Source organism: Cupressus sempervirens, chromosome 6 (genome assembly GCF_028749045.1).
Source record: "Cupressus sempervirens isolate cs-2001-9-10 chromosome 6, ASM2874904v1, whole genome shotgun sequence".
NCBI lineage: Eukaryota > Viridiplantae > Streptophyta > Pinopsida > Cupressales > Cupressaceae > Cupressus > Cupressus sempervirens.
In genome coordinates, this window is record NC_143123.1 from 380,374,596 (window position 1) to 380,401,128 (window position 26,533).

The following is a 26,533-nucleotide window of genomic DNA, read 5'->3' on the forward strand; positions in this document are numbered from 1 at the left end:
GGAATGTGTTCTTCTTCTCTTCCAGCTATAAACTCTTATTCACTGTCCACAGGCTAGCAGGATCGAAGCTCTGATACCACTGTAATGTTCCGTTCCTACAACTACTTTCAGACAATCCTCTCTCCTGCTCAATGTCAGTTCGAAGGAGCAAGTATAGTGTTCAAGAGGGCAGTACAGCTAGGTGAATTGACCAAGGTACAAGCAAGATGGGAGGCCGTACGGTATGGTGTTAGGCTACAAATTAGTCATACGGTGAGGGTGGGAGAATGACGTGCAATGAGCTTCTTAGGTCGTACGGTGACCAAGGAGGTCGTACGGTGTGAGGGTTATAAGTGTCGTACAAGGTATGATAACCAGCAATCGGACGTACTATTTTCCGTACGGTGTAGAGTAAGAAATCGTACGGAGGGGTAACCAATGTTGGTCATACGGTAGCAGGAAGAGGAAGGCCCAATGGCCTTACGGTGATGATATGAGGGAGTTGGGACGTTGATTGTACAGGGTCATGTAGTCACACGAAAAGAGGCACTTTGTATCGGAAGAGATGTACAGATAGAGGAGTAGTGCTCAGACATACATTAACACATAGAACCAAATTCATAAGATAGAATCAAAATGGAGATTAGAACACAAAACCCTTCAATTAGATTTGCTAAAAGATGGTGCTCTGATTTGCCAAATCCGAGTGAAGTATTACAGGCGACAAAATAGGGTGAGGGTTGAATCCCACCGAAATCAGAAATAGCCAAGTAGGGAAGATCTTTCATTTCCAAAATGACGAACTACAGAGAATCCTAACTAGAATTCGCAATATAAAGAAAATAATCCAAATTGCATGCCTAATGACTACCTACAAGTCGTGTTTAAATACCCGTCAGTGAAAACTTTTTGAGGGTGTACAAAGATGGGTGATGGTGACACAAACTATGGAAACAAAACAAAAATGGGTCCGAGATATATCAAATCAATCGGCCCATTAACAATAGTTTGATTAATGATTTATTTTATAACAGGAACATTACAACAGTGGCTTAAACCCACATACAGGAGCATTGAACCAAGAGAACACAAAGCTTTTTTGAGGCAACTAGCTGACTCACAGGTTATTTGAATTATTTTTTAAAATGGGATAAAGCAACTTATATACAAGTGATGTTATAGAAAATGTCTTAAGCCCCACAAAGAAAGACATTCTACCCCTATTACACAATATCAACAACTTTCATGCTAGAATGCATAAAACAACCATATTTGAATGCCTATTTTTGTTGTCTATTGTATATCCAGATTCCTAATACAAGTTTTTCACCTCATACTCAAAGCTAATCAAAAATTTATAATGACAGAGTGATTGATGTAAAAAGTTGATAAATATGATTGTATTAATGATGTTAATGCTACAGTTATTGTCAACACTGGCACATTGTGATGGTTAAGTTGTAGTGTTGTTGTTCTTGCCATCAAGGTTCAAATCCCACTGGATTGTAGCTGTTGACTGTTTATAATGGGATGAGGTCCCCCATTTGTGACCTCAATTGTATATAGCTCTAGGTCAAACCCTTTTTCTCCACAACTTTTTCTATGGATCTTTTTGTCAGTTTGTGATAATTTCTTCTTGAATCTTCCATAAACCTTTTTCTCAACTTATGCCTTATTCTCTAATCCAAATCTGATTTATACCTTGGCTCAAGTTCTCCTCACAATTTTCCCCAAAAGCTTCTCAGCATTAATCTTTCACAGTGAATGATTTTTGTATATCTTTTTTTACCCTACAAGATGGCAAGAAAATGCTTTGATACCATCGTGGTGTCCCACTTTCGGGGTCACCTTTTACTTTTCCTTTTCTCTCAAAATTTGTATAATACTCTTTTGATATTGCTCCTCCTTTTTGGCTTGGAATGAAATCTCCTTTATACTTGATTGAAAAGGTCACCAACTTTCATTAGAATTGAGTCACCATTTTTCATTGTTGCCATTGAGAGTAATATATTATTCCTCAAATTTCTCACCCTTCCTTGCCTCTCAAATGAAATATCCTCCCTTTATATCTTCTTATGTGAAAAAGAGTTTCACCCCTTCATCATGTCTCCCCTTTCCAATGGTCACAACCTTTTTACAATTACCAATCTTTGGAAGAGTAAGAAAACTTAATCATTGTTGCCCTTCGAAGGGTCAGAAGACTCAGAACCTTTTGAAATTATTACCCTTTAAAAGAGTCACAACCCTTCATCATTCTGCGTACATTTAGGATTCACAAGTATAGGTTTCAAACATTTAGGATTCTGAGTACAGAGGCAAGTGTGCCCCACCTACTTCTCTCTCATATTTATATAGTTCTTTTATTTATTTTTGTTTCTTTTGCATAAAGTCTTGAACTGACAAATTCTTCAAAACTGCTTAACTCAAAGTAGAAAATGCAAAATCTTTGTTCTTTTTTCCATAAAAATTCAAAACCTCACTTAAGTTATTTGTAAATATAAACAAGGGAGACGCAATGGCAAGGAATGATGATTGGGGATCCCTTGAAAGTCCTCGAGACGGATGGGCGTCTCTCATGGGATAGGCAACATCAACACTTAAAAAACACATATTTCTTTTATTAAAAACTTTTTAATTTTAAAGTGGGCCCCTCCTTCTAAGTTCAACCTAACATGTTTATTATTGTTTGGTAGATACTCTTGCTACTTGGGGTCCTCTATTTGGTATTTGACAACATTACATTAAGAATCGTGAAATTAAGAATGTTGTCACAGTAATGCTACACGCTCAGAATTATATAGCAGATTGCTTGCAAGGGATTGGAAAAGTTTTAAAAGTGCATTATAGACCTAGTCATTTTGGGGTAATACAATAGTGTTGAGTTGATTGAGATCGTTTGTCAAAGACATGGTGAATATTGGAGGTTGCATCAAGTTACTGTCTTACTATAATAAACCTATATCATGATTGACATGGTCAATATTGGAGGTTGCATCAAGGTACTGTCTTATTATAACAAACCTATATCATGATTGAAGCTGTATAACCGATTTTTTTTATCAATATCAGTCCACTTAGTTTCAAAATTAAACAATAGAAGTGTGTCTCAATTTGGAAGGTGGGTTATTGTTCTTGTTGCTATTGACAATGAATTCCGAATTATGATCTTGGGTGTTCATTTTTTTATGTTATTCTTTTGATCATACATGCATATTCCCAATATTTCCAAATTATGAATGCATATTGAACATTGGGTTTGACCATTGAAATGTTCTATGTTAAGGTTCTAAGATGTTTAAATGGCATGCTTTATCTATGTTTTGATTTTCATATGAATGTAATGTATATATGCAAATTTCCCTATATATTTTAAATTTTGCTACGTCCAAACAGCAGTAGCAAATCTGCCCTCAATTGTGTTGATCAGAAACTACTCGATAGGGTATTTTGATTGCTCAAAAAAACAGTGCCAAATACCAAAAGAATAACGCCCAGCTATATGCAATTTGCTGAAGAATTTCAACGCCCAACAGATATAATAGACACCAGTTATGAATGAAATGCTGAAACAACACCAAAATGACGACAAATGCTGCCTCAAAAATAGAGATGATAGATGCTCAAATTCAGTGACAATGGTGCCCAAGTGCAGTAATGTTAAATGCCCAACTTGCAACCCTTAAATCGCCCTCCAAAATCTTAGTAACAACAATATAGAAGGCATCCAAAAATCAGATTGAAGAAAATAATTAAATTCACTATACCTCGGCAATGAATTGAATGCACACTCAGATTCAGAAGACTTAATACAATTTGCTTCACAACAGCAGTAAATTGATTCTCAAATCAAAAGGGATCAAAAGCAATCAGTCCTCAAGAAATTCAGATAAACTCAAACCCTCACAAAGAAATATATCCAAAGCAATTATCAAGAATGAATTCCCTTCTCACAAAGCATTGCTTTTATAATAAATAAAGATGGCTTCTTCAAGACACCTTTCACTTAAAAGCTCCTTTGCTTTATACTTAGGCACATAATTGAATAATACAATTTATTAATTACCTTTGGCTCCAAAAACAACCTTTTTAACCATATTATATGATATTCTAACACATAAGATAATTGTTTCTTGTGCCCACAATTTAAAACTTTTCAACCCAGTTCCAACAATTATGACACTAAGGTGACCAATATACAATACTAGCAAAAAATGCAACCTCGGCATATTTAGTTGAACAATAATTATAATGCATCTGTCTTGTGAAAATGCCAGAAGCATCAGAATCGAAATCTGACAACACATGAGCGATCCTAATGATGAAAGACGATGAATGAACCTAATGGAGTGAACACAAACCATAGGCCAAAAATAAAAACTGAGAGCATCACTCAACTCCATTAAGTCATCTGAGCTTATTGAAACCAACTATTGACTTACTATAAATCCTCTAAGGTCCTCTAAACACTAAGGTCCTCTAAACACCAATATCAGCCTATAAGGACCCACTAATAGATTGAATCCATCAAATCTACTAGAACTCAAAAATAGGGACATTACAGTCTGCCATCCCTAAGATTGCTTGTCCCCAAGCGATCCCGTAGCAGAAACAAACATCACAGTCCACCCAAATCCCAAGGATAAAATTGTGTAATATCCCTATTGTGCACAACCAACTCCGTAGCACTAGCACCCAAATAACCGACATCAATAACAAAATCATCTAGAAACTAACAGGAGGCGCTGATGGAGTATTCAACTCATCGAAACTCAAACCAACTAAAGCACCAGCTCTATCAACACTTGTGTCCCGACTCCCAATATAACTAACACTGACATCCAATTGCAATGTGGAGATAGCAACAAACATAGATGCAACACTGCCACCATCTTTATTCTCTACAAAAGTGTCATGGGTATGTTGCCTCTGCAAGTAGCCTACTACTAACTTGCAGTTACCAACCCCATCAACTGTAGACGGTGCAAGCCCATCCCATAGAGGATGGTATAAAAATGGAGCCAACGCAAACTGGTGTAAAGCCAAATCCTTTACCTGTGTCAAAAGAGAAATGATGAACACTCCTTACTATGTACTGGCAGTGAAATGCTCCAATCTTTATCAGAGGCTCATAGGTACCAAACTAGGAATCAAGAGATGGCTCCAATCTCTGACTCCGAACAACTGATTAGGCAAGATCCTGGGCAACCCTCTTAGCAAATCCAACCACAAACTCCCTATGGGGAAGCATTGTAGGCAAGGTCTCTTCAATCTTTCCCACCAGACATCGAATGTCGCAAGAACCTTGGATGAGAGTACCCTCAGAAACTGTGTATGATCCCTCCTACAAGTCTGAACTCTCAAGAAGATACTCCATAAGCAACTATGTGCGATAGAAATTATATGATGAAGCATCAACCTGCTCCCCTGCAATCCATAGCTAATCCCTCTAAAATTGGGGCAATGCCAAACATTCAATGTTACAGCTAAATGAGATGAAGCACAAATTTGCTTCCGGCAAAAGAAAACAAAACCCCATGATAGGTCATCTCTCCTAATCAGCTAATACTCTGCCCAAGTCCTCTCAAGAAGAGGGAGTAGTGTTAGGAGTTGGCACACAACCCTCTGAAGAATCTACTACTACCATGCTAACTTCTGGGGGACCTGATACAACAAGAAGCTCTTTGCAGTCCTTCATTGATACACTCATCTCACCTGTCGATATTGCACTCAAATCAAGAATGGATGTAAATGCATCCTTGCCACACCCATCATCTCTATCCATGAAAGTCAACTCTCCACCAACCACTATTATATGTACCTAAAATCACTCTAGGGTTAGTGTGGACTAGACACGCTCCAACTCTACGATAACCTCATCCAAACATGATTGTGACTCCTAGAAAGCCAATTGAATACACTACAGATAGTCCATAGTCACCTTAATCTCATGGGAGACCTCAACCACCTCATCTTTCCTTAACAATGTCTCGTAACAAGTGCAACCCCACTCAAGAAGGTAATCCTGGTCAGCTACAAACGGTGAATAATTTGCTTTAAGATCCTGACAACCTCTTGAAGTAAGTGAATCTTTGCTAGGGAAAGGCAACTACCACAATGCTCATTTGACATTGGAGCACCCAAACCATATACAACTAACATCTATCGAATACCATCATAATGCTCAAGAGATGAAAAGATATCACTATCACTCACCTTCAGTTGTTTGCTCACATGATGTCTCTAAAAACCCTAGCTCCTACGCAAGCTCTCTGACTAACTACCTATGGTAGGAGATTGTATTTGCATTGCTCTCTACAAGATCTCTAACATCATGTGTGTCAAGTTCCTCGCACACATCAACAATTGAGGTACTACTACTGGGAACCTCTACCAATACCTCCTCTGATGAAGTCAAAGCCTGTCATGTGCCCTTCCATCCAATTAACTAAGACTTTACTTAGCCTACCTTGTGCACCCTGGTAGGCTCCAATTATACATCTAGTGGTGTCGTGGGGGTTGGAAAACAAGTTAAAAACAAATATTTTTATTATTTCCTCTCCTGGAGTTCCTTATTCTTAATCGCACTTGGTGGTGGTGGTCACTCTCTTTACATGGCAACTTGGCTAATGTCTACCGCCCTCCTGGCAACCACCACACATTCTCCATGAATAGTGGTGGAGTAATGCCCAACTCTATATGCTTTTCCAAACACAACGCTTCTTTCTTCCATGACTGGCAAGGATGGAAGGCTTCTTCTGGGTGGGTGTCGATGGAGGCAGGCATTCAATGATGAACAATTTTGTGCAAGGTAAAGAATGTTTTATGCAAGGGACGAAATCCCCTTTGTTCTCTGAATAGGACGTAGCTCCTATTAATAATTTTATTACTTCCAGTATTCTTGAAGTGTTTATGTTCACAGGAAATATATTGGCAAGTCGGGAATTGCATGAAGTTGTGACCGAAGACTAGAGATTGTAATCATCTCTGTGTTGTATGGTCTAGTAGGAACACTCACGCAATCTAGAGTTCAACTATAGTGAATTTTTCCACTGGTCAGGAGCATAGAGCAGTCGACAATTGCATAAGAAAATTCACCAACAAGGGACCCTCACGATGAGAATAGAACATAGGTCGAAGACGAGATCATCTGATTGTGTATAAAGTACGGGTGACAGTGAACAAGTTGAACGTCACCTGGTGAAGCATAAAACCATCAGTTGAGCCTATGAGTTATCTTGCCAACAGGCTATATACACCAAGTTCCCTTGTTAATCTATGCATGTATTGAACACTAATGTTTTTGAAATTGGACAGAACAATCTGAAATCATTCATTTAAATATCCTTGTTTTGGACATTTGAATGCATGATGGAGCTTTGATATGTCTTGTTACCGAAAGGTTTTGGTTATCAAAAATCACTTTCTATACTTTATTACTCCAGCATTGTGAACTGTTATATTATCAAACTGTGATTATTACAGAGGAATCAAGGAGTAGCATCTCTAATTTTAATCAATTAGTTTCACACAGAGCAGACATCATAGCCAAAAATTTGAGACATGTCATTACAAAGTCGTATTTGTGTCAAACTCCTCGCATATCTTTTCTGCCCCCTCGTCAGTAAGTTGCTATAAACCAAGATCCTGGCACCTAGCTCTTTCGAGATCTCCTCTGAGTCATCACCCAAAATTTGATATGATATATCAAACTCGTTGCAGCATGAATCATCAACACATGAAAAATCAAAGGTTCCTACTACACTAGTAACAACATTGTTCAACAGAGACCCCTTTGCTTGCTAGTGCACACATGACTCAATGTCATGTAGATCAACATCACCAAGGCATAAATCTACATCACCTAACTCCTCTATACCACTCAAACCATGAGTTTCATAATTGGGTAGCTCCATGTCCTCATTTGTCCCATCTGAGAAGATTGTTGCTTCCTACACTGACACAACACTATGGTAGCTGCCATTAAAATCAAAATTGTTAGTGCTCATATCCTCCACATAGTCTTCAAAAACAACCCCCTCCTCAAGAGAGTCTAAACTACCAATGGTAATAGCTGCATCATCTGCCCTCACACTATCAACAGCATCAACATGCTCACATAAGAGACTAGTGTCCTGACAATCAGACCCTGTATTGCCCATATCCCCACTACTACCAAATGATATAAGATTACCATCAAAGGTACTTAGCATGTCCTCAACGTTCTCTGAAGCACTAACTTTGGAATCTTCAAACTGCTAAAATTTAGTGTTGTTGTCCATCGATGAAACAGACCTCCACATGTCTCTGTGTAGGAACTCAATCATCATAACTACAAATAGGACTAGTGGCTGCCCCACTAAGGACATGATCATTTTCACCATGAATACAAATTGTGGAAAACTGGTTGTGAAGACTTCTGAAGGTCTCACCTATGAAAAACTCAAGTCTATCCTCTTGCATTCTTGGTGGAGACCTATTAAAAATGGAAACCATATACCTAGCTAGCCTGTCAATTGTTACCGGATCTGAAAATCTTACATCTATCATTTTCCGATGTTGTTTAAGCCTTTTTATACTTTCTATCAAGGCATTTGTTTGCTTCTTGAGATTTTCCTTGCTATCCAGCTGGTTCCATATTTACTAGATTTCCTATGTCTGTCCATAGCTGGAACAATTGTAAAAGTGCTGGTCACTCAAGTTAAGACAGAAAATCCAAAATAATAAATATTTTCCTACCCCACAAGATGGCAGCAAACTGCTCTAATACCATTGTAATGAACCCAACTGGCTCTCTCTAGCAAACTACTAGATATGTTCTGGTTTTTTGATGTTTTGCAATTGTTTTTTTTTGTTTTTGTGTTGTATGATTTTTTTATTTTTTCAAATATATGATATTCTGGAACAAATAGTAAAAAATTGCCAAATGGTTTATTTCAACAACAATGCTCATACAAATAAATATGAATTTAATGTTGCAATTGTATTGCTCAATGAAAATTACATTTAAATAAAGGAACCTACTATCAATAGATATACTCGAATTGTAGCACTTATGCATGAGACACCACCCTCATAGTGAAAATTTCCCATCCCAAACAAGAATGTTGGGTCTAGGAATTAATTGCAGCCTCCCAGTATGCGATTGCAGGTCCCAAATGTGTAGTCCCTGCAGCAAGGAGACAACAATACTGACGTCCAAACAGCAGTAGCAAATCTGCCCTTAATGTCCTCGATCAAGAACTGCTCAATAGGGGATATTTTGATTTCTCAAAAAAACAGTGCCAAATACCAAAAGAATATTGCCCAGCTATATGTGATTCGCTGAAGAATTCCAATGCCTAAAAAGAAAATATAGTCAACACCAACTATGAATGAAAAGCTGAAATAGAAACACTAAAATAAAAAAACAAATTCCGCCTCACAAACACAAATAATAGACATTCAAATTTGGTAACAACAGCGCCCAAGTGAAGTGATGTTAAACGCCCAACTTGCAGCCCTTTAACCGCCCTCCAAAAACACAGTATAGAAGGCATACAAAAATTAGATTGAAGAAATAATTCAATTCACTATACCTCAGCAATGAATTGAATGCACCCTCAGAGTCAAAAGACTTAATCCAACTTGCCTTACAACAGCAGTGAATTGATTCTCAGATCAAGAGGAATCAGTCCTCAAGAAATTCAGAAAAAACTCAAACCCTCGCGAAGAAATATATCAAAAGCAATTATCAACAATGAATTCCCTTCTCACAAAGCATCATTTTTATAATTAATAAAGATGGCTTCTTCAAGACACCTTTCACTTAAAAGCCCCCTTGCTTTACACTTAGGCACATTATTGAATAATACAATTTATTAATTCCCTTTGGCTCCAAAACTAACCTTTTCAATCATATTATGACATTCTAACACAGAAGGTCACTGTTTCTTGTGCCCACGATTTAAAACCTTTCAAACAGGTTCCAACGAGCTATGACACCAAGGTGGCTAATATACAATACCAGGAAAAATAGCAACCTTTGCATTTTTTAGTTGAATAATAATTATAATCACTCATCTTGCGAAAATGACTAAAGATGCATCAAAATCGAAATCTGACAATACATGAGTGATCATAATCATGAAAGACAATGAATGAACCTGATGGGTTTACTAAAAATGGACGCCCCCTCCAAGATTCTTGGAGCCCAAACCAGAAGCCAAAAGTAAAAACTGAGAGCATCACTCAACTCTACTAACTCATCTGAGCTCATCGGAATCAACTGTTGACTTCCTATAAATAGAAAGCCCCTCAAAACAAAGCCAAAACCCACCCTAGGCCATTGGAGAGCCTAATAACTCCACAACAAGGTCATCTAAACACCGGTATCAGCATACAAGGACCCAATAATAGACTAAATCCATCATATCTGCCACAACTCAAAATTGGAGACATTACATTAATGCTTCTACCTTTCATAAGCATATTCTAGAATTTGAATGGGAACCATTTCTGCATTTATACATAGTTTTGTTTCTTTCTAATGGGAGACAAATTGTTTACAAGCATTGGATCAATATATATCACTTCTTGGGCGTTATTGATGTCGAGACCTCCATACATCATTTCATCTTTCACTTGTACATAATTCAAATATATCTTTTTTGGAAAGGAGTTTCATCCCACTTATTTTTCTCCTCCTCTTTGTTTGTGAAATATTAGTCGCATGATTAGTTGTGCATGGGTTACTAACATGGCCTAGTTGTGAGGGCCTATTTCATAATGCATTTTCAACCTAGTCTTGTATTACTTACATGATAGCTTTTCTCCCTAAGTTGCAATTATGGGGGGTTGTTAGTGCAAACATAATTTACATGTTAACCTTACTTTGGCTTGGTTGGCATAAGTTTGATGTCACAACTTACTTTTATAACTAATCATTTAGTATGGTACATTCAATCAAATTAGTTATCCTAGTTGGAATTTTAGAAGATAGATAATTGCATTTTATTTTGTTGGCATGTTGGTCATTGGTGTCAAAAGTGTGAAAACAAAGTTATTCATAATATCATCAATGACCAGGCAAACCTCCAAGAATATTTGATCATTGCCCCAACATGAAGTGTTGAAGTGGATCAGGGCCAAAGACAACTAATTGTTTTATCCAAGAAAGAACTTATCTCGATCGACTGCCTTCTACAATTAAAGGTTAAAAGATTCATACAGGCCAAACCCTTAAGGAGTCACCTTGCTCCTTGACAAAGCCAATCTTTGGGAGTTGGAAAGTAGAAATAAAATTTAAATGAATATAATGGGCCTACCTACACAAAAAATTCATATATTTATTATCAAGTTGAATTAAAAAGATTCCAAATGGGAAGTAATCAAGTAGAGATAAAATGTTTAAGTGCCATGATCTTGTGAGAATAATCGAAGAACAGTGGCAGTCGCTATTATGAGAAGATAGTAATTATCAGTAATTGTTTTTATGTACAATAAACTATAATGATCAATAGAGTTGACTTTAGTTTTTTAGTGATTAGTATCATAGGGATTCATTATGGCCAGCCAAACGAGTTCAGGTTTTTGAGTGATTGTTATCATGGCGGTTCATATATACAATTGGAGAGCGACAATTAATATCAATTGAAGGCAATGCTAACCTTTTGATGATTAATTTACCCCAAGGTATGATTCAGTGTATTCACTAAACATTCTCAAAAAGCTGTAATTTGTTTAGTAATGCTATTTTCAGGAGTTACGGTCTAAAGAAGGGATGCAAATAAATCAGAAGGATTTATGTCATCTATTCAAAATGGTCTGACCCTTCGATATAAAGTGATATAAAGTCACACACACACACACACGATTGAGAGTGTGTTGTATGAACATAAAGAGATACAAACTGAATTGAGGGGCAGATTAAAGATATTATAAAAGCATATTAATAGCAGTTTGTGACATAAATTTGGGGCAGATTCAAGCTAATTCAACTACATATTTATATCAGCTTGAGAAGAGAACTTGGGGCAGACTCAAAGGCAATACAAGAGCAAGTTTATTGCATATTTGGTGAACATCAAAATCATCCATCATCCATTGTAGAAGCTGTTGGTTCCCAAAACTGCAGATTGGAATCCTACAAGCCTTGCCAACTTGATGTTGGGGTATCCAACTGGTTGAAGGCCAACTTGACGGAACTGAATGATGGAATTCGAGTTCCCTGTACTTCTGGCTTTGCAAGGCCAAGGCGGGCGCACTTGATCCTGAATCACATGAATCGAAGATTATATAAAGCAAATAGATTAAATGCAATGATAGTCTCCTGAAATGGCAAGAGGATTAGGAAACTTTTAGATTGCTTAAGTGAGTATAAATCTTGAGTAATAACTTCAAAGTATGATTACTTTAATCTTGTAAATGCTGAAATAAGAACAAAGTTAACAATCAAAATAAAATATGTGATTGCTCGAAATGAAGAAAATATAATAGATTTCAAACCAAGTGAATATATTAGTTTCTAATGGAAAGATGTGGAATGTTTGCCGGCCTATGAATTAGAAATTATAAGCAACTTAATGACCAGTGCCGGAATTTTGAAAAGGAAGTAATAGAGTTAATATCACAATTTGCAATCTTCAACTTTATTAAGTTTTATTATTTAAACTGCAAACAACTTGATTATCAGGATGCGACTAATCAGTTATATCCAAGCACATTTAAACTAGTCTATTTTATTTTAACTCACAAGGAGAGAAAATAGACACAAATATGGAAACAATTTAGTATTTCACGATATTTGCGATTATCAAGTTTAAAAGGCTATAATTGATTTCAATCTACTCATCCTGATATTAAATTATTTACAGAAAATAAAACAATCACAAAGGACAAAATTATAATATTTAACTTCTAAACTTTGCAGATAAAAATAAACTCCTTACTGATATGCATGACACCGGATGCAATGAAGACACTCAGAATTGATGATCTATTCGCTGCACTTCAGTTCCAAACATATAAAGATATTTGCCAAGACTTCAAAATTCACCAGCTTGGTTCAATCAACCAGTTTTGCCACCAAAATAAGTATATCACAAGTATAATATTCTGTTTGCCAAGAGTCTTTTACAAATATTGTATATGTATTATTAATTTGTATGGTGCCTTATGGTTCCATATTTATAGATTTTAGAGGGGTGTCGGTTGCTTTTCTAAGCATCACACCCTTTCATGACAAATCACCGAATAACTTCTCGGTCCAAATATAATCTCATTCTTATCCTAAATTGTTTCTTAAATATTATTATGCTTTAAAGCTGTGATATAATGCAAATTAGGAGCATTGTTACAAATCTTCTAAATCGCCACAACTGCTCTATTACTCATCATAATCACAATTTTCTTAAAACACAACCCCTCCTCTATCCATGGATTGTTTTAAAAACTTCAGTTTATCCTTGATTCCTCCAGGCACAATATATATGATGGTCAATAGATATCTGTAACAATTTGGTTCTCTGTACATCCAGAAACCTGCGACGAACATAGAATATTATTAGATTTAAACCCAAAAAAATGATCGATAATATTCAACACAATTCCCTCCTTCAGGAGGCCCTGTGTGAGATAGGCATTAAAGTCTCTATGCCAAATTCTTCCTTGGAAAATTGCTCTCTACCAGCCGGGACTCCATTCATCATTGAATCTCCAAAGTCGATGACCATCATCTTGCACAATAGTAGGTATGTGTGTTTTGGAAGTAGTATGTTTTTCCACATAAAGGCATAAGAAAACTCATATTTTTCCATGGTGATCCTCTAACCGAAATTCTCGTGATCGTAAAATGGAAGGAGAAAAAGAGCATGTGTCATAACATCAAAGTCTCTTGGTACTGATATTTCAGATGTATTCGTCTATGGTTCCTTTGCGGACACTCCAGGTCATCGGGTGACATAGCAAATACATCAGTCATTGCCCATGTATTTGTGTTCGAATCCTTATCCTTTCAAATATTAGAGTCACTTCCTTTGACCAAAACTCACACCCTCTTCATTTTTTGGTGATTGCATAATATTAATCTGTACATTTCATATTATATTTGCAGACACAAAACAAGGAAACCACGTTTTCTGTAGCAGTTTCTGACATTAATTCATCGCAAGACACTTGTCAGGGCCCTCCCTGTGCTCAATAGGTACCGATTACCAATTCTGTGGGTCTGTGCCAAGCCTTTCTTATTGACTTCTTCTAAATGAATACGAATATGTTGGCTCGATATCATTATTTACATGCTCTGACAAATATCATTCCTGAGGAACTAGTCTGAAAATTTTCCCATTGGTATACTGAACAGCACTTCAATCCTTTTCAGATTTCTCATTCTGGTAAAGATTTTGTTAATGAACAGTACACAATATTTCTGTATGCTTCACAACCAACAAAGCTTGCTTGTTTTCAAAAAATCTCCCAGTAATTTTCTGTCTTTGGTTGCCATTTAAGCTGCTCCCATATTAGCATCAGAGAGTGGATGAGTGAGGAACATTTCATCATAATTACAAAAAGATTCTCAATGCTTAATAGTATTTTACTTGCTCCAGTTAGGGATATTAGTTTTGGATTCAAGCTGGTTACTATCTTTGTAAAACAAGTAATCATAAAAAAGAAGAAAGTTGTCATGGTTTTCTCCCATTAGGGTTTCCATGCAAATCTTGCATTCCTATGTGTTATTGATCAAGCTTTGTAAAATATAGCTATTACATCTAATCAAGTTTTAAAAAGTAATAGTCGTCACATATACTGATTCACACCACCACCCCCCCCACCCCAACCAAGTAAATTCATGTGCTCTTCATGTTTAATATCTTCTTTAGGCATTTATTTAGTGTATTAAACATTTAATGTGCATATCAAGGGTAGTTGTACCTAACCCATCTATTGAAGTCTGCAGCCTCATGTGCTGGTAACTCTTGATCATATTGATCCTATTAAATTTAATCAGATGTGCTGCTAACTCTTTATGAAAAGGTAGGCCATTGTTTGTTGAAATTTCCATGATGTTCAAAGCATGACAACTGATTGAAAAAATATTTGATACTTGAAACTGTGAAAAGTGAAAGTTTTGGTCTACAGTTCCTGGGAGGGTTACTACATTGATTCCAAGTATACTAAAAAAATTACTGATAAAAATGAGGTAGATTTATTGATCTTGAGTATCCTAACACATCATATGAAACTAAAGTTATTGACAATTCAATCTTATTCAATAAATCCTTATTCACAACTATAGACCTAGACATTATACTCGCACAAAGAGTAAGATGTTTAAATAGACAATATTCTTCAATTTCCTTTAAACCTAGTGAAACATAGGAGAAAAGAATTACTTTATTAAATAGAAGAAAAAAAATTTAAACCACAAACATATTTATGTAGAACTATGACCATGAGAATCGGGTTTCATTTAAAACCAATATTCCAATATAGATGATCATATATGTAAAATTATTTATAACGCACTATTAAAAACAGAATGAAACTTCCAATAGCTTTATTCAATACACATGTTGCTAGTGTCCAGAGTCCAAGACAAAACAAATAAATGAACATAGACCTCAGATAATCAAGCATTATAATAATAATAAAAAGGAATTAGCATATACTCATTTTCCATCCATGTTTGGTATAGCACTTGGAACAAAATTAATAGATCATCTATGCATTTGAAGTTGAACATCTTTTTCTAAACATATTCCAAAATAAACCAGATAAAAAACATACAACTTACAGCATATGACTTGTATATGAGATCTGAATGATGAGGTTGAATAAACATATCTTCAGTGGCATGTCCAAACAATGCAGGTATGAAAGATTTTGCAGCTACCTGATTAGTAGAATATCAAAAAGAACCTTCAGTATGCAAGCAATAAACACGGGAAAATTGTGCACTAAATTCAACATTCATATTTCAATTGAAATTATCAGAAACTGTAGTCTCTTATGATATCTTTTGTAGGATATGCCACATATTATCTTTCATTTTTTAACACAATGTTACAGCTCTCTGATGCTATGACAAGGAAACTTGAATTTAATACATGGTACATCATAAGTTGTAGCTGGATTCTCTTGGTTATGTGTCAACCAAATGGTGATACAGATATCCAACAACATGAGATGGTTTAACAAACAAGACTTTTAGCTTCCAAGTTCGAAACAGATTCGACCTCCATTGAGACAGAGCAAAGAAAGAAGAATCAGCGATGGGTGGATGGTAGACATCAAGTATTATGTTAGTGCTTCAACTTGAAAAAAATGGAAATTGCACTTCCAAGTTTGGAAAATATCAAGCAAGCATTGGAGAGGAGCTTTTCTCAATACAAGGGCTGGTAGATACTTCAAGGGATTGGCTTCAATCAGAGACAAGCAGTGTAAAATCCCACTTTTCCCAGCCTTAACTAACAACTATCATAACATTGAACACAATTACTTTTCGTATTCATGAGCATGAGAAGGCAGTTATAAAAGCTATTATACATGCTCATATGAAAGAGATCAAGAGTTATAACAGATTCACTAAAACCTAGATAGTTGACAGGAGAATAACTAATGAACTGCTTGAATGATAATAACAATAACAACTATCTAAACATATCTTCAACTAAACTTGCAAGTACATAAATGTAAAATACCAGACGAAAGAAGATAACTTGAATGCAGATCATAACTTTGTCTTGTGCAAGTCCTGGCATCTGGTGGAGCAGGGAAACATTGTCAAGGGCTTAACCTCCCAACCGTGAACATTTAAGTTTCCTCACACAATCTCAACTGAGAAAGGCCATCCCTACCAAAGATTAGGCATGGGACACCATTGTCCTGCCACTGAACATCTTGATTTTAGAGTGTCAGCTATATAGCCAGCTAGGCTATGGAGTCCTTCCCATGAGCCCATCTATCCAACTGTTAGCAAACCTGACCTCTAGTGATCACAGTAGCAAGCATGCCACTAAACCTACCCTGGCCAAGGATTTACATGGACACTACATGCCCGATCACCCACCGCTCGACTTTACAACAAGATATATACTCATTGATCACCATAAGCTGACTCAACCTATCTTTCTTGCTTATATTCAAAACTGATTTGTTAAGTACTGATAACTCCTTTGTGAATTGCAGGTTATTCCATGTAACCTTTGGTTATCAGCCCACACCCTTCATCTCAACCTTTATGGGCATCCTCGATGAATCTCGGTGTGGCTATCCAAGATTTGCTGATGAAAACTCTGCTTATTTCAGACATGAAATCTCTGCCCAATCTAAGCTTATTAAAGATTTATAATAGGAGGTTTATTGGTATATCTTTAGCAACAATCTTCTAGTGATGCTTTTCCTTATCTCAAGGACATACGAATAATGCCACAAAATAAGTTTTTCACAAATTTGGTATTTCTCTCCGTTTATTTAAACAATGAAATGAGACGTGTAATTACACAGTTAGCAGTTCAACCAATCCATATGCACATTGTCTAGCAGATAGTTGTATCATAAGAGTTAACAAATAATCACTGTGGATTCTAATCCATCAGGCTCTATTCAAATAACACTTGCAGCATTCATGCTGCTGGTTCAAAATCACAGAACTATCAATCAAAATGAATAAAAAGAAGAGGAGTGCAGTTAGACACACGACTTAGCTGTAATGTCCTCCTTTGTATCTATTAAGGTTCTTGCGATTATTTACTGATAACTTCAATTACACAAGACTTCTTCCCCTAAAATTCCGATAAAATATGCAGCCATTGACTTTATTGTGCATAGCTCATGAATAGTTACGGTTGGAGTCTACACATGAATCAATTCAATGCTTGGATACTACTCATAAGGTCTCTTGATTGGTTGGCTTGGGAATTTATAACCGTCAACTTGAATTCTCTATTCTCACTAAAATCTTATATATAATATCTTTTATAATGAATTCAATTTCACATGTGTCTTTCCCATTCTATTATTACACTCCTTAAACCTTTAATTTGTTTAATCATTATGAACCCTCTTCCTTTCAATCATACCTCTCAATCTGATCTTATAACCTTCATATTTAAAGAAGAGATAAACCCTCTTAGATATCTCTCTACATATCTGTCATCCAAAATGTATCACTCAAAATATCTCTTTAGAAAGACACCTTTTTTCATAAATAGCATCTATCAAAATCTAAATAATACTATAGTCTATTTTCTCACTTCCTTAAATCTTCTCTAAACTCAGATATTTCTCAATGCGTGCAACCCCCTCTTTTAGCATATGGAGTTTATATATCTTGCTTGGCTCACCCTACCAAATCTGCATTCTACATTTCTCAATACTTCATATTTTTTTGTTCATCAAACTTCTCTTGACCCTTTTATCAAAACTACTTACAAATCTGCTATAGCATCGCTCACACATTTACTATAACGTTTGTCTTTTATTCTTCACACAGCTTCTTTATTAAGTCTGGATATAAACTCTTAGGTTCTGCTCATCTGCTGGTATATATATGATATGTTGCTTTTATTCTACTTCCCATAATTCATCATATAATTTGGATATTAGATGATTCATATGCCCCACCCTACTGATACTTAGCACAGCTAATACTCCAAATATTTTTCATGATATCATTGCTCAGACCTGATGAGCTTCTAGTCTGCTAATAATGATCTTTCTCATTATACGTGTTGCTATTGTATTGCTTGATGACGGTATGGTAGAAATGATAGTATCCTGAGTTATGTGCTATTTTTTTTTCTCTTCCTTGAATCAAGTGTTGACTGCAGATTCTGGTGTGAACAAACTCTTTGTATAAAACTCCTTCTGTTGGAATCACACATAGTATTTTATTGCCTTGTCAAGTACGAGATTATCATTTTGCAGTCGGTGCCAAACATAATGATTGATTATCCCTTAACGTGTCTATTCATGTTATACTGTAACATTTCTGCAGATGCACTCATCGATTCATTTTCCAAACAAAGTGTTCAGTATTACAAAACCAAACTGATATATATGTCTTGCTCTTAAGGAATCTCCCAGTTACAATGAGTAAAAAGGTGTGAATACTATGTGAGTCTATTCTTTCTCCGCTAGGTCAGACCTCCAGTTCCTCACAGCTTTTGTCCAACTTTTTTCTCCTTCCTAAAGCTTCCTTATTCATTCATTCGTATATGTTGTTTGATTGTGCAGGTATTTATTCTATTTTTAATACCCTCCATATTCCCCTTTTCAATACATTTCCTATACTTATATATCCCTAAGTGGTAATAGTTGTGGCTATTCATTTATATAATTTGATCTTTAACTCAACAGGATTTCATACAAATTTAATATATATTTATACTTCAATGATAAGACATATGTGTATTATATAAATTATTTATATTATTTAATTAAATATAATATTTGACATATTTACAATATATTTCAATATTATAATTTAGAGTTATATTATAATATTTATGCATTGCAAATGATTGATACATTTCATTTATTTATCTAATTAAATTGTTATTCATTAATTATATATAATATTATTATATTAATTTAATATATTATGTTTAACTACGATAATGTTGACTTAATATATTATACTATAATATAGTATATTATAATATATATGTAAGTTTTCTGCAAATTCTGAAGATGTAATACTGATGTAGTATTATTACCTTGCTACAAATCGATCTACTATAATTCTGGGCTGAATGTTATTGTTTTGGAAGTTTGCAATAAATTCTGGAGATTATATTTTTATTTCTGCACTAAATAGCCAAGGAGTAGATTGCTAGAAAAGCAAACTTAAAATTGTATTGTGTGTCTTCTATCCACGATCTTGCTCCTACTTATATATTACCCAAGAGTCTTGCCTTTTCAAATAGACACAACCCCTTCTAGGTCAGCCCTCCATGAAACAAACTACTCCTCCAAAAATCGGTGCCCTTGCTCATTAACTAATTGTTAATACTTAGTTAACTACAATAGTCAATAGAAGGCATCTAAATATGCCTAGCGATCTGTTCTAAGGGAGATGTAATTATCATGAGACCATATATAAAGAAAATGACATGCATTTAGATCTGTCTGATCTGAAAAATCAGAACATTAATATGATCTAGTTATCAGGATTTAACACTCCCTCTTAACTTGATAATATAAATGAGAGAAACATATCTAGCACCATCAATTATGATGACTAAGCATAGATTGATACTCTATATCTATCTGAATTTTTCAAGCATGCAGTATCATTGTACACATGATACTCTGCCATATTACTAAACCTGTAATATGAATTATCACCTAGTTTTGTGATAACAGTATTGCATGGAATGCAATACACAAGATAAAATCTGAAGAGTGATTAAATTCTTCCTTTATCCAACTTCTGACTCATAGGTACTAACAAGCCTACATCACAATATGATCCTAAGTTAAGATCTGCCAGTACACAGGATAATCTAGAGAATGATTAAATTCTTCCTTTATGCAAGTTGTGACTCATAGGCATAGAAATGTCTGCATCGCAATGTGATCTTGAACTCATCCAGATATGACACTAGTTTTCTATTGTTTAGTACATTATCTCAGAGACCACCATCTTTCATAATGTCTTTTATACAAATGTTCATTATCGCAGAGATCGTCACCTCTTAGATAATAAATACAAATGGTGAAGCCTATAATAGTCAATAGCCTGACTAATAATTTTGTAATATGTTTCTAGATTCGATTGTGTTAAGATTTTTACCATCAACGTTTCGAATCACACTATGTTAATAATAATTTTAACACAAAATTATTTCATTAATAATTTAAGAATACAAATGTATTATAATTCAACAATACCAAGTCTTTTTCTGAAGTGATCTATCTTCACTTGAGAGAGAGGTTTGGCAAGAATATTTGTTGTCTGATCTGTAGTGCAAATGTATTCTAACTGGACAATTTTCCTGTCTACCATATCTCTTACATAATGGTAACGAATTTCAATATGCTTGGATCTGTCATGAAAAACTAGATTCGTGAATAGCTTGATGGAACTCTGATTATCACAGTGAATGATAGTGGGATTCATGGGTTGATCAAATAATCCCACAACTAACTTTCTAAACCAAACAACTTCCCAAGAAGTCATTGCAGCTGCAAATGTATTCAGCTTCTATAGAACTCTATGCTACTAATGACTGCTTTCTGCACATCATTGCTGAGCCTAAACTAAAACATCCTAAAGTGCTTTTCCTATCAATAACACTTCCACCCCAATCTAAGTCTGTGAATCCATGTAAGTTTAAGTCAATTTTTTTATACTTAAGCCCAAAGTTAAGAGTGTCTTATAAGTATCTCATAATGTGTTTGACTGCAACCAGGTGAATCTCCTTTGGCTCACACATAAACTGACTTAAGGCATTAACAACATCGCAAATATCAGATCTTGTATTTACCAAGTACATAAGAGACTTAATCTTCTGTCTGTAAAGAGTAGAATCTATGGAGGGTGATTCTGTTGCTTCTTCCTTAAGTTTGTGTAGATTAGTCTCCATTGGAAAAGACATAGGTTTGCAGTTCCACATTCCAAATCTCTTCAAGATGTCTAATGTATACTTTCCTTGATTAAGTATGATGCTATCAGAGTTCTACCATACTTCCAATCCTAGGAAGTAATGAAGGAGTCCTAAATCTTTCATGTCAAATTCTCTTATTAGATCTTTCTTGCATTGATCTTTAAGATGATCATCACCTATTATTTGTAAATCATCAACATATAGTATCAAAATTATCATATCATCTTTATCCCTTTTATAATAGAGATTTGGATTAGCTTCATTTTTAGAGAATCCTAAACTGGTGAGATATGTATCAATCCTTTCATACCATGCCCTGGGAGCCTGTTTAAGCCCATAGAGAGCTTTCTCGAGTCTACAAACAAAGATTTTAGGATTATGAGTTTCAAATCCTTCAAGTTGTTCCAAATATACCTCTTCTATAATATTTCCATTCTAAAATGTTGTTTTCACATCCATCTAATGTACTTTCCATCCCTTCAATGCTGCAATAGCTAGGACTTTTCCTACAAAGGTGCATCTGGCAACTGGAGCAAAGGTTTCTTCATAATCAATCCCCTCCTTCTGAGAGAATCCTCTAGCTATGAATCTGGTCTTATATTTTTTAATGCTACCATCAACAACATACTTGATCTTAAATATTCACTTCGAAGAGACAACAAATTTTTCCCTCGGGCCTTGGAACAATTTCCCAAACATCATTCTTAATAATGGATTGGTATTCTTCTGTCGTGGTGTCCTTCCAAGTTGTATGTTTGATAGCATCTGAAACATTTGTTAGTTCTAATTTAGAAAAGTCACTCATGCTTGATGCATAGCTAGAAAATCTTTTGGATCTTTTTCTCTCTCTAAAGGTTCTAAATGGTGGAATGAAGTCTTGTGCTTCCTCTACAATCTTAATAGCCCAAAGTGGTCTTTTCTTCAATGTTCTCCTTTTGAAACTCAAGATCATGATTTTCTTCAGAACTAAGTACATGAGAGGGGTCTTCAGAACTTAGGGCTCTATTAAATGCACGCTCTTCTTCAAAGATAACATCTCTACTAAGTCCTATGTTTTTCTGACCAAATATGTAAATTTTATATGCTTTTGAGGTTTCACTATACCCGACAAAAATGCCTTTCCTTCTAGAAGGTTCTAACTTAGTTCTCTTTTCTTTTGGAACATGTATGTATACATACCCAAATATCCTAAGATGACTTATATTTGGTTTAACCTTAGAAAAGAATTCTTTAGGAGTTTTACCTCCAAGGTGGGAGTGAGGACTTATGTCTTGAATATAGACAGCAGTACATGTGGCTTCTGCCCAAAGATAAAATTCTAAGTTTTGATCAAGTATCATAGCTCTTGCTACTTCTATAATTGTCCTATTCTTCCTTTCTGCTACCCCATTTTGCTGGGGATTATAAGGATCAGTATACTTCCTCTTAATTCCTGCTTCTTTACAAAAATCCTTAAACAAATCTGAAGTATATTCCCTTCCATTATCAGACCTACGAGTTTTAATTTTATGTCCAGACAGGTTTTTAGTTAAGGTTTTGAAATCTTTAAATCTCTTAAGGATTTCATCTAATTCTTTACATTTTAAGAAGTAAATCCATGTTTTCCTAGAGAAATCATCTATAAAAAGTATATAGAACAAAAATCCTCCAAGAGAAGGAACAAACATAGGTCCACATAAATCTAAGTGGACTAATTCTAAAACATTGTTAGATTTTCTAGTGCTCATTTGAAATGGACTTTTGGTGTTTTTACCTAGTGCACATCCTTTGCATATGTTAGAATGATCTTTATTTCATTTAGGTAAACCAGTAACCATCTTCTTCATAGTCGATAAGGCTTTGAAGTTTAGGTGCCCTAACCTTTGTTTATATCAGCAGCTTCATGGATTAAGGCTTGAATAGGTTCTATATTTAATTCATACAAGTATCCCTTTCTTTGACCAATCAATTTTGATTTCTTAAATGAAGAGTTCTTTGATTTCTTAAATGAAGAGTTCTTCGACCAAGTCATTACTTTACCGTCCACGAATGCAACCTTATGTCCATCATCTTCAAGTGCAGAAACAGAGATTCAACTCCTCTTGATTCCTGGCACATAGAGTACTCTTTTGAGATGAAGAGAAATACCCAACTTCAGTTTCAAGGTGCAGTTCCCAATTCCTTTGACAGAATGAGTGGAATTATCACCTATGGTGACTTCGTCATTAAATTCTTCTAATATTGAGTCTAGTACTTCTTTGTATCCTATAATGTGTCGAGATGATCCACGATCAATTACCCATGCTTTGCTTGATATTTCATTTGATAATGCTGAATACAATACACGTTTCTCAGGATCATAGTTTTCCTCTTTCTCAGTAGCGTCTGTACAATTTACTTGTTGCTTTGTATTCTCTGGACAATTTGCTTTATGGTGTCCAAATTTCTCACATTTAAAGCATTTTACTTTGGATAAATCTCTCTTAGGTTTGTCATTTCTTCGATAAGCCTTCTTCTTCTTGAAGTGCTTCTTACCTTTGTAGGAATTTGTGATGAGAACATGAAATTTGTTATCTTCAATTTTCAATTTCCCTCCTTTCTTGAGTTGCCTAGATTCTTCTTGAAGGCAATCTCCTTTAAGTCTATTGAAGTCTAGAAGTTTGTCTCTAGCACTTACTCCTTGTGAGAATATTTCCCATCAATCTGGTAATCCATCTATTGCCATTAATGTTATTTCTTCATCATCAATTATGTACCCAATGCTTGTAAGTTCATCTCTTAGACTAGCCACCCTTAGGAAGTATGAATCCATAGATTCTCCCTTCCTTATTTTTATATGACTTAGTTGCCTTTTTAGTGAAAGGGTTCTAGTTTCATTATTAACCTCATATGCATTTATAAGTGCACTCATCATATCGAATGTTGTCTGATGTTTCATTAGCATAGGTACTATTTCATTTTTAACTCCATCTAATATGATCTTCATGGCTTTCCTGTTTCCTTTCATCCAGTTAGCTTTATAAGGATCAGCATCAGGTTGCTTGGATTCCTAATCAACAAATTGTGTTACATCATTTTCTTCAAGAGCCATCATAATTTTGAATATCCATGGAATGAAGTGGTCTTTTCCATCAAACCTCTCTTCGGGTCTAATTGCATTGGCCATTGTAGGTAGAAGGATGTTTCTTAAATGTGTTTTAAATCTGATTATCAATTTGCAAAGCTAAAGTTCGACTACCAGAGCTCTAATACCATGTAAGCTTTCTACAAATTTTGAGGATATATTAATGATGTAGTATTATTACCTTGCTACAAATCAATCTACTATAATTCTAGGCTGAATGTTATTGTTCTGGAAGTTTGCAATAAATTTTGGAGATTATATTTTATTTCTACACTAAATATCCAAGGAGTAGATTGCTAGAAAAGAAAACTTAAGATTGTATTGTGTGTCCTCTATCTGCAATCTTGCTCCTACTTATATATTACCCAAGAGTCTTTCCTTTTCAAATAGACACAACCCCTTCTAGGTTGGCCCTCCATGAAACAAACTACTCCAAAAATCGGTGCCCTTTCTCATTAACTAATAGTTAATACTTAGTTAACTACAATAGTCAATAGAAGGCATATAAATATGCCTAGCAAATTGCTGATTCATTCTAAGGGAGATGTAATTATCATGAGACCATATATAAAGGAAATGACATGCATTTAGATATGTCTGATCTGAAAATTCAGAACATTAATATGATCAAGTTATTAGAATTTAACAATATATTCATCTATATAATTTTATTTTATCTCTTTTTTTCAATTTATTCTTATTATTTATTATTAAATTCTATTCTACAAGTGGGGACATTGCAATCCATCCTTCCTCAAATTGCTTGTCCTCAAGCAATCAATGTGAGAGTCGTCTTACTATGTGATCTTGGATTCCTTTTCTCACTTGTGTATGGGACAATTGGTTAGAGATCCAAAATACAAGAACATATACTAGGATATATGAAAACACACAGCACCTACAATATATATACATCAGTGTGTGAAGACATGATGCAAACACAAAGTATACACATTAATGCATGAAGACACGATGTAGACACAAAGCATACACATTTTAAAAGCTTTGGTAGATTCCTTCCACTAATTACAATTTGAAATAAGCCAACGTCAAAGAGATGTTCTTCATGATATTCTAAACCATACACTCGTAGTTTAGATTGTTGCACCCACTACTCGAGTTAGTGGTGACTAGTTCCTTCACAGATAGACCTACATCATGTGTTAGCACTCCAAAACCATACTAAGAATAATATTCAATCTTGCGAGTCGTTAAAATGTAAGATCCCAATTCCCAATTTAATCCTTTCCTTAAAGAGAGGTTGTGATCAGGTCATAGTAACGAGACTTACTACAAGTCACGTGAGTCACCCGAGTCGGTGAGTCAAGTTACCCCTGCTGGGTCAAAATGACTCGTGACCCTAACCCGCCAAGTCATCAAATATTTAATATTTCTCTAAGGTATTTCTATTAATATACCCTGACTCGTTGAGTCACTATCGAGTCATGACCGAGTCCAAGCCGAGTCACGAGTCGAATTGCCCTTGCCGAGTCAAAGCCGAGTTTGAGTCTTGTTACTTTGGATCAAATGCTTAGTTCCTAGGGGAGTTCTTCCTGAGGCTCTAATTAATAGAACAACTCTCCACTAAGCACTACCTCCTCACATTACTTCCTCTCATTAAGACCTTATTTAAGCCCTTCTTAAGGAGAGACTGTGATCATATGTTTAGCCTCCTAGGGAGTGCTTCCTGAGGATCAAGTTGTCTTGCACAACTTAGAACAACTCTCCAGCTATGCACCATCTCCTCACAATACTTCTGTCTTTAAGACCTTATGTATAATCAACCTTGATATATCCATCCTTCCTCAAAGAAATCTTTCTCATCCTAGGATGGATCTCTCCGAGGAAAATTTGATCTGTAACT

At 35.3% G+C, this 26,533-nt stretch overlaps 1 protein-coding gene across 2 annotated transcripts in view; it reads right to left on the minus strand.

Annotated features, from left to right (window-relative positions):
• The window catches only part of LOC149552647 (uncharacterized), a 228,990-nt gene that overhangs the window by 92,756 nt on the left and 109,701 nt on the right, over positions 1-26,533 (minus strand). For both annotated transcript variants that reach the window (XM_089788220.1, XM_089788221.1), the window contains exon 9: positions 15,749-15,847. In XM_089788220.1, coding sequence (XP_089644346.1) covers positions 15,749-15,847 — 99 coding nt within the window. The remainder of the gene's footprint in view (positions 1-15,748; positions 15,848-26,533) is intronic.